Below are 9,984 nucleotides of genomic sequence, written 5' to 3'. Positions count from 1 at the left end.
GTTTGGTGTCAATGTGGAGGACGGTTTGGTGTCAATGTGGAGGACGGTTTGGTGTCAATGTGGAGGACGGTTTGGTGTCAATATGGAGGGTGGTTTGGTGTCAATATGGAGGGTGGTTTGGTGTCAATGTGGAGGGTGGTTTGGTGTCAATATCGAGGGTGGTTTGTTATCAATGTGGAGGACGGTTTGGTGTCAATATGGAGGGTGGTTTGGTGTCAATATGGAGGGTGGTTTGGTGTCAATGTGGAGGGTGGTTTGGTGTCAATATGGAGGGTGGTTTGTTGTCAATATGGAGGGTGGTTTGTTATCAATATGGAGGGTGGTTTGGTGTCAATGTGGAGGACGGTTTGGTGTCAATATGGAGGGTGGTTTGTTATCAATATGGAGGGTGGTTTGGTGTCAATATGGAGGGTGGTTTGGTGTCAATATGGAGGGTGGTTTGTTATCAATATGGAGGGTGGTTTTTGGTGTCAATGTGGAGGACGGTTTGGTGTCAATATGGAGGGTGGTTTGGTGTCAATATGGAGGGTGGTTTGTTATCAATATGGAGGGTGGTTTGGTGTCAATGTGGAGGGCGGTTTGGTGTCAATGTGGAGGGTGGTTTGGTGTCAATATGGAGGGTGGTTTGGTGTCAATATGGAGGGTGGTTTGGTGTCAATATGGAGGGTGGTTTGTTATCAATATGGAGGGTGGTTTGGTGACAATATGGAGGGTGGTTTGGTGTCAATATGGAGGGTGGTTTGTTATCAATATGGAGGGTGGTTTGGTGTCAATGTGGAGGACGGTTTGGTGTCAATGTGGAGGGTGGTTTGGTGTCAATATGGAGGGTGGTTTGGTGTCAATATGGAGGGTGGTTTGGTGTCAATATGGAGGGTGGTTTGTTATCAATATGGAGGGTGGTTTGGTGACAATATGGAGGGTGGTTTGGTGTCAATGTGGAGGGTGGTTTGGTGTCAATGTGGAGGGTGGTTTGGTGTCAATATGGAGGGTGGTTTGGTGTCAATATGGAGGGTGGTTTGGTGTCAATATGGAGGGTGCTTTGGTGTCAATGTGGAGGGTGGTTTGGTGTCAATATGGAGGGTGGTTTGGTGTCAATATGGAGGGTGGTTTGGTGTCAATATGGAGGGTGGTTTGTTATCAATATGGAGGGTGGTTTGATGTCAATGTGGAGGGTGGTTTGGTGTCAATGTGGAGGGTGGTTTTTGGTATCAATATGGAGGGTAGTTTGGTGTCAATATGGATGGTGTCAATATGGAGGGTGGTTTGGTGTTAATATGGAGGGTGGTTTGGTGTCAATATAGAGGGTGGTTTGGTGTCAATATAGAGGGTGGTTTGGTGTCAATATGGAGGGTGTTTGGTGTCAATATGGAGGGTGGTTTGGTGTCAATATGGAGGGTGGTTTGGTGTCAATATGGAGGGTAGTTTGGTGTCAATATGGAGGGTGGTTTGGTGTCAATATGGAGGGTGGTTTGGTGTCAATATGGAGGGTAGTTTGGTGTCAATATGGAGGGTAGTTTGCCAAACTGTTTTCTATCTATTCCTTATCATACTGAGATGTAAACAGAATGCTCATCAACCACATCAGTACTACAACACATACTCATTCATTCGCATAACAAACACTCTCTCTCTCAGTCCCTGTACCTCACACACCCACACAGACCTGCTATATACACAGTGGACAAAACATTAGGAACACCTTCCTCACATTCAATTGCACCCCCCTCTTGCCCTCAGAACGGCCTCAATTCTTCAGGACATGGACTCTACAAAAAGTGTGGAAGCGTTCCACAGGGATGCTGGCCCATGTTGACTCCAATGCTTCCCACAGTTGTGTCAAGTCGGTTGGACCTCCTTTGCTTGGTGGACCATTCTTAATACAAACAGGAAACGGTTGAGTGAAAAATCCAGCAGCGTTGGAAGTTCTTGAAACAAACCGGTGCGCTTGGCACCTAACACCATACCCGGTTCAAAGGCAATTCAATACTTTGTCTTGTCCGTTCACCTTCTGAATGGCATCGATACACCGAGGCTCAAGAATCCTTCTTTAATCTGAATCTTACACTTGATTAAAGTGGATTTCGAATAGATAAAAACATCATAGGTTTTACCTGGATTCAGCAATGCTTTTTAAAAACTCAGTGTATATTCACACCCCTTGCCTTCTTCCACATGCTGTTCTGTTACAGACGGAATTTAAAATCGATTCAATTGAGATTTTGTCACTGGACTACACACCATACCCCATAATGTCAAAGTGGAAATATGTTTTATTTTTAGAGATGTTTACAAATGAATAAAAAGCTGAAATGTCTTGAGTCAATAAGTATTCAACTCCTTGTGTAACTCCTTGTTCGGCAAACCTAAAATAAGTTCAGGAGTAAAAATGTGCTTAACAAGTCACATAACATGTTGCATAGACTCACTCTGTGTGCAATAATAGTGTTTAACATGATTTTTAATGACTTCCTCATCTCTGTACCCCACACATACAATTATCTGTAAGGTCCCTCAGTGGAGCAGTGAATTTCAAACACAGAGGAAAAGGACACCTGTACAGAATACAAATATTCCAAACCAAGGCACATGTGTCAAAGAAATTCACTTTTTGTTCTGAATACAAAGCATTATGTTTGGGGAAATTCAACACATCACTGAATAACACTATTCATATTTTGAAGCATGGTGGTGGCTGCATCATGTTATGGGTATGCTTGAAATCCTTTAGGACGAGGTAGTTTTTCAGGATAAAAAAGAAATGGAATTGAGCTAAGCACAGGCAAAATCCTAGAGGAAAACCTGGTTCAGTCTGCTTTCCACCAGACACTGGGAGATGAATTCACCTTTCAGCAGGTCAATAACCTAAAACATAAGGCCAAATCTACGGTAGTTGCTCACCAGACGACATGGAATGTTCCTGAGTGGTCTAGTTACAGTTTTGATTGAATCCTGTTCTTGATATAGATTTTCAAATAAATTTGTCTAGCAATGATCAACAACCAATTTGACAGAGCTTGAAGAATTTAGAAAATTATAAATGGGCAAATGTTACACAATCCACGTGTGGAAAGCTCTTAGAGATTTACCCAGAAAGACTCACAGCTCTTAGAGACTTACCCAGAAAGACTCACAGCTCTTAGAGATTTACCCAGAAAGACTCACAGCTCTTAGAGATTTACCCAGAAAGACTCACAGCTCTTAGAGATTTACCCAGAAAGACTCACAGCTCTTAGAGATTTACCCAGAAAGACTTACTGTCAATGGTGCTTCTACAAAGTATTGACTCAGGGGTGTATTTAAATTAGATATTGCATTTCATTTTTCAATAAATTTGCAAACATTTCGAAGAACATGTTTTCACTTTGTCATTATGGGTTATTGTGATGTCATTATGGGGTATTGTGATGTCATTATGGGGTATTGTGTGTAGATCTGTGAGAAAAAAAAACAACTATTTAATCCATGTTGAATTCAGGCTGTAAAACTAAATGTGGAATAAGTCAAGGGGTATGAATACTTTCTGAAGGCACATATTCAAAGATACACTACATGACCAAAAGTATGTGGACACCAGCTCGTCGAACATCTCATTCAAAAATCATGGGAATTAATATGGAGTTGGTCCCCCCTTTGCTGCTATAACAGCCTCCACTCTTCTGGGAAGGCTTTCCACTAGATGTTGGAACATTGCTAAGGGGACTTAAAATTCATACCAAAGGTGTTCGATGGGTTGAAGTCAGGGCTCTGTGAAGGCCAGTCAAGTTCTTCCACACTGATTTCAACAAACCATTTCTGTATGGAACTCGCTTTGTGCACAGGGGCATTGTCATACCGAAATAGGAAAGGTCCTTCCCCAAACTGTTGCCACAAACCTGGAAGCACAGAATCATCTAGAATGTCATTGTTTGCTGTAGCGTGAAGATTTCCCTTCACTGGAACTAAGAGGCCCGAACCATGAAAAACAGCCCCAGACCATTATTCCTCCTCCACCAAACTTTACAGTTGGCACTATTCATTAGGGCAGGTAGCGTTCTCCTGGCATCCACCAAACCCAGATTTGTCCGTCAGACTGCCAGATGGTGAAGCGCAATTCATCACTCCGGAGAACATTCCGGAGAACGCGTTTTCCTCTGCTCCAGAGTCCAATAAGAGGTGAGCTTCACACCACTTCACAATATCAACACTTACAGGTGACCGGGGCAGCTCTTGACGAACTGACTTGTCAAACAGGTGGCATCTTATGACGGTGCCACGTTGAAAGTCACCGAGCTCTTCAGCACGGGCCATTCTACTGCCAATGTTTGTCTATGGAGATCGCAAAGCGACGCGCTCGATTTTACACACCTGTCAGCAACGGGTGTGGCTGAAATAGTTGAATCCACTAATTTGAAGGGGTGTCCACATACTTATGACAATGTAGTTTATATATATAGATCACATAGTCCTATTTGCAGCTGTCAGGAAGCAGTGTCAGGTGGTTTTTGGGGACCAGGCCTCGTCTCCTTCCTGCATCCGCCAGATACCACTCCTCATCGACTGTCACCACCTCTGTTACTACCTCCCCTGCCTGGGAGAGAGACAGCGGGAAAAACAGGGAAAGGGGGTGGGGACAGCGGGAAAAACAGGGAAAGGGGGTGGGGACAGCGGGAAAAACAGGGAAAGGGGGTGGGGACAGCGGGAAAAACAGGGAAATAGGGGGGCGGCGGGAAAGACAGGGAAAGACAGAGAGACAGGGAGAAAGACAGGGAAAGACAGAGAGACAGGGAGAAAGACAGGGAAAGAGAGACAGGGAAAGAAAGACAGGGAAAGAGAGACAGGGAAAGAGAGACAGGGAGAAAGACAGGGAAAGAGAGACAGGGAGAAAGACAGGGAAAGAGAGACAGGGAAAGAGAGACAGGGAGAAAGACAGGGAAAGAGATACAGGGAGAAAGACAGAGAAAGAGAGACAGGGAGAAAGACAGAGAAAGAGAGACAGGGAGAAAGACAGGGAAAGAGAGACAGGGAGAAAGACAGGGAAGAGAGAGGGAGAAAGACAGGGAAAGAGAGACAGGGAGAAAGACAGGAAAGAGAGACAGGGAGAAAGACAGGGAAAGAGAGAGAGGGAGAAAGACAGGGAAAGAGATACAGGGAGAAAGACAGGGAAAGAGAGACAGGGAAAGAGAGACAGGGAGAAAGACAGGGAAAGAGAGACAGGAAGAAAGACAGAGAGCGGGAGAGACAGGGACAGAGAGACAGGGAAAGAGAGACAGGGAAAGGGGGTGGGTAAAGGGAGAGATCATTAGACTTTCTACTTCATCTGTGACAAAATAACACACACTCACAAAGTGCTGAGCAAGCCTACCTTCACCATACCTTCATCTACCTCCACCATACCTTCACCATACCTTCACCTACCTCACCATACCTTCATCTACCTCCACCATACCTTCACCTACCTCCACCATACCTTCACCTACCTCCACTATAAATTCATCTACCTCCACCATACCTTCATCATACCTCCACCATACCTTCATCATACATTCACCTACCTTCACCTACCTTCACCATACCTTCATCTACCTTCATCTACCTCCACCATACCTTCACCTACCTTCATCTACCTCCACCATACCTTCATCATACCTTCACCATACCTTCATCTACCTCCACCATACCTTCATCTACCTCCACCATACCTTCACCTACCTCCACCATACCTTCACCTACCTTCACCATATCTTCACCTACCTTCACCATACCTTCACCTACCTTCACCATACCTTCATCTACCTTCACCATACCTTCATCTACCTCCACCATACCTTCACCTACCTCCACCATACCTTCATCTACCTCCACCATACCTTCACCTACCTCCACTATAAATTCATCTACCTCCACCATACCTTCATCATACCTCCACCATACCTTCATCATACATTCACCTACCTTCACCATACCTTCATCTACCTTCATCTACCTCCACCATACCTTCACCTACCTTCACCATACCTTCATCTACCTCCACCATACCTTCATCTACCTCCACCATACCTTCATCATACCTTCACCATACCTTCATCTACCTCCACCATACCTTCACCTACCTCCACCATACCTTCATCATACCTTCACCATACCTTCACCATACCTTCAATTACCTTCACCATACCTTCGTCTACCTTCACCATACCTTCATCTACCTCCACCATACCTTCACCTACCTCCACCATACCTTCATCTACCTCCACCATACCTTCACCTACTTTCACAATACCTTCATCTACCTTCACCATACCTGCATCTACCTCCACCATACCTGCATCTACCTCCACCATACCTTCATCTACCTCCACCATACCTTCATCATACCTTCACCTACCTCCACCATACCTTCATCATACCTTCACCTACCTCCACCATACCTTCATCATACATTCACCTACCTTCACCTACCTTCACCATACCTTCATCTACCTCCACCATACCTTCACCTACCTACACCATACCTTCATCTACCTCCACCATACCTTCACCTACCTCCACCATACCTTCACCTACCTCACCATACCTTCACCTACCTCCACCATACCTTCATCTACCTCCACCATACCTTCACCTACCTCCACCATACCTTCATCATACCTTCACCTACCTTCACCATACCTTCACCTACCTTCACCATACCTTCATCTACCTCCACCATACCTTCACCTACCTTCACAATACCTTCATCTACCTTCACCATACCTGCATCTACCTCCACCATACCTGCATCTACCTCCACCATACCTTCATCTACCTCCACCATACCTTCATCTACCTCCACCATACCTTCATCTACCTCCACCATACCTTCATCTACCTCCACCATAGCCTCATCTACCTCCACCATACCTTCATCTACCTCCACCATACCTTCATCTACCTCCACCATACCTTCATCTACCTCCACCATAGCCTCATCTACCTCCACCATACCTTCACCTACCTCCACCATACCTTCATCTACCTCCACCATACCTTCACCTACCTCCACCATACCTGCATCTACCTTCACCTACCTTCAGTGAGAGCTCATCTTCTCTCTCTCCACTGAAATCAAACAGGACCTTGGCCACGCCCCTGGCCACAGGCTGGCCCGTCATTGGCTGAGCTTCAGAGAGGAGCAGAAAATATGGTTAGACCAAAGATGAAGAGACGGATCTCGGATCAGCTTCCCCTACTCCCAAACCTTAACCATTAGTATGGGGGGGGGAGCAAAACTGACCCCAGATCAGCATCTAGGGCAACTTCCCCTCCTCACCTTAACCATTAGTATGGGGGGGGGGCAAAACTGACCCCAGATCAGCATCTAGGGCAACTTCCCCTCCTCCCAAACCTTAACCATTAGTATGGGGGGGGAGCAAAACTGACCCCAGATCAGCATCTAGGGCAACTTCCCCTCCTCCCAAACCTTAACCATTAGTATGGGGGGAGGAGCAAAACTGACCCCAGATCAGCATCTAGGGCAACTTCCCCTCCTCCCAAACCTTAACCATTAGTATGGGGAGGAGCAAAACTGACCCCAGATCAGCATCTAGGGTCAGCTTCCCCTCCTCACCTTAACCATTAGTATGGGGGGAGGAGCAAAACTGACCCCAGATCAGCATCTAGGGCAACTTCCCCTCCTCACCTTAACCATTAGTATGGGGGGAGGAGCAAAACTGACCCCAGATCAGCATCTAGGGCAACTTCCCCTCCTCCCAAACCTTAACCATTAGTATGGGGGGGGAGCAAAACTGACCCCAGATCAGCATCTAGGGTCAGCTTCCCCTCCTCACCTTAACCATTAGTATGGGGGGGGAGCAAAACTGACCCCAGATCAGCATCTAGGGCAACTTCCCCTCCTCCCAAACCTTAACCATTAGTATGGGGGGGGAGCAAAACTGACCCCAGATCAGCATCTAGGGCAACTTCCCTCCTCACCTTAACCATTAGTATGGGGGGGGAGCAAAACTGACCCCAGATCAGCATCTAGGGCAACTTCCCCTCCTCCCAAACCTTAACCATTAGTATGGGGGGAGGAGCAAAACTGACCCCAGATCAGCATCTAGGGCAACTTCCCCTCCTCCCAAACCTTAACCATTAGTATGGGGGGAGGAGCAAAACTGACCCCAGATCAGCATCTAGGGCAACTTCCCCTCCTCCCAAACCTTAACCATTAGTATGGGGGGGAGGAGCAAAACTGACCCCAGATCAGCATCTAGGGCAACTTCCCCTCCTCACCTTAACCATTAGTATGGGGGGGAGGAGAGCAAAACTGACCCCAGATCAGCATCTAGGGCAACTTCCCCTCCTCCCAAACCTTAACCATTAGTATGGGGGGGGAGCAAAACTGACCCCAGATCAGCATCTAGGGCAACTTCCCCTCCTCCCAAACCTTAACCATTAGTATCAGATCAGCATCTAGGGCAACTTCACCTCCTCCCAAACCTTAACCATTAGTATGGGGGGGGGAGCAAAACTGACCCCAGATCAGCATCTAGGGCAACTTCCCCTCCTCCCAAACCTTAACCATTAGTATGGGGGGGGAGCAAAACTGACCCCAGATCAGCATCTAGGGCAACTTCCCCTCCTCCCAAACCTTAACCATTAGTATGGGGGGGGGAGCAAAACTGACCCCAGATCAGCATCTAGGGCAACTTCCCTCCTCACCTTAACCATTAGTATGGGGGGAGGGGAGCAAAACTGACCCCAGATCAGCATCTAGGGCAACTTCCCTCCTCCCAAACCTTAACCATTAGTATGGGGGGGGAGCAAAACTGACCCCAGATCAGCATCTAGGGCAACTTCCCCTCCTCCCAAACCTTAACCATTAGTATCAGATCAGCATCTAGGGCAACTTCACCTCCTCCCAAACCTTAACCATTAGTATGGGGGGGAGGAGCAAAACTGACCCCAGATCAGCATCTAGGGCAACTTCCCCTCCTCACCTTAACCATTAGTATGGGGGGGAGGAGAGCAAAACTGACCCCAGATCAGCATCTAGGGCAACTTCCCCTCCTCCCAAACCTTAACCATTAGTATGGGGGGGGAGCAAAACTGACCCCAGATCAGCATCTAGGGCAACTTCCCCTCCTCCCAAACCTTAACCATTAGTATCAGATCAGCATCTAGGGCAACTTCACCTCCTCCCAAACCTTAACCATTAGTATGGGGGGGGGGGGGGAGCAAAACTGACCCCAGATCAGCATCTAGGGCAACTTCCCCTCCTCCCAAACCTTAACCATTAGTATGGGGGGGGGGAGCAAAACTGACCCCAGATCAGCATCTAGGGCAACTTCCCCCTACTCTGTGTGTTACCTGTGTTACAGGTGTGTGTGAAGGTAGTGGGGAACAGTCCCTCCCGTCCGTCCAGTGTTCCTCTGGTCCAGTCTGCGTCGACACGCTGCGTTACTCTGATCAGCGCCCCCTGCTGGAACCACAGATCCTCTGCAGTCTGACCTGGGAAGTCGTGGATTGCCACAACCCACTGGTCTGGAACGTCTGAGAGAGAACACACAGGTGGGTACGCACACATTTATAAATATTAACACACAAATCTTCAGCTGACTGAAGGGTGTTCTGTTGTGGACGAACATTCTGCCAGGGAGAGAGGATCCGTTGCCAGGGAGAGAGGATCCGTTGCCCGGGAGAGAGGATCCGTTGCCAGGGAGAGAGGATCCGTTTCACATGTAACAATTAACTCTGCTCCTAATGAACCTGTCTATGTGGTCAACTATCTACTCTCAAAGACTCACAGGACAGAAAGACGAGGCTATAGGATAACTAGCCTCACAGGACAGAAAGACGAGGCTATAGGATAACTAGCCTCACAGGACAGAAAGACGAGGCTATAGGATCACCTGCCTCACAGGACAGAAAGACGAGGCTATAGGATCACCTGCCTCACAGGACAGAAAGACGAGGCTATAGGATAACTAGCCTCACAGGACAGAAAGACGAGGCTATAGGATAACC

The 9,984-nt window shown here is 47.3% G+C and overlaps 1 protein-coding gene and 1 long non-coding RNA gene across 2 annotated transcripts in view; both read right to left on the bottom strand.

Moving 5' to 3' along the window:
- Positions 1-2,033: 2,033 nt before the first annotated feature.
- LOC135536939 (SH3 domain-containing protein 19-like) overlaps positions 2,034-9,984 on the bottom strand; it is a 14,393-nt gene continuing 6,442 nt past the window's right edge. The window contains exons 5-7 of the mRNA XM_064963161.1: positions 9,328-9,510; positions 7,047-7,138; positions 2,034-4,567 (exon numbers count right to left, since the gene is read on the bottom strand). Of these exons, the coding sequence (XP_064819233.1) occupies positions 4,445-4,567; positions 7,047-7,138; positions 9,328-9,510 (398 nt within the window). The 3' untranslated portion in view covers positions 2,034-4,444. The remainder of the gene's footprint in view (positions 4,568-7,046; positions 7,139-9,327; positions 9,511-9,984) is intronic.
- On the bottom strand, positions 5,010-5,932 carry LOC135536941 (uncharacterized). The gene is made up of 3 exons (XR_010455096.1): positions 5,447-5,932; positions 5,385-5,414; positions 5,010-5,352 (listed from the first exon to the last, which is right to left on the bottom strand). It is a non-coding gene; the product is annotated as an uncharacterized LOC135536941 (long non-coding RNA).

This window comes from Oncorhynchus masou, unplaced genomic scaffold (assembly GCF_036934945.1).
Source record: "Oncorhynchus masou masou isolate Uvic2021 unplaced genomic scaffold, UVic_Omas_1.1 unplaced_scaffold_686, whole genome shotgun sequence".
Taxonomy (NCBI): Eukaryota; Metazoa; Chordata; class Actinopteri; order Salmoniformes; family Salmonidae; genus Oncorhynchus; species Oncorhynchus masou.
This window is presented reverse-complemented; position numbering and strand designations above follow the sequence as displayed.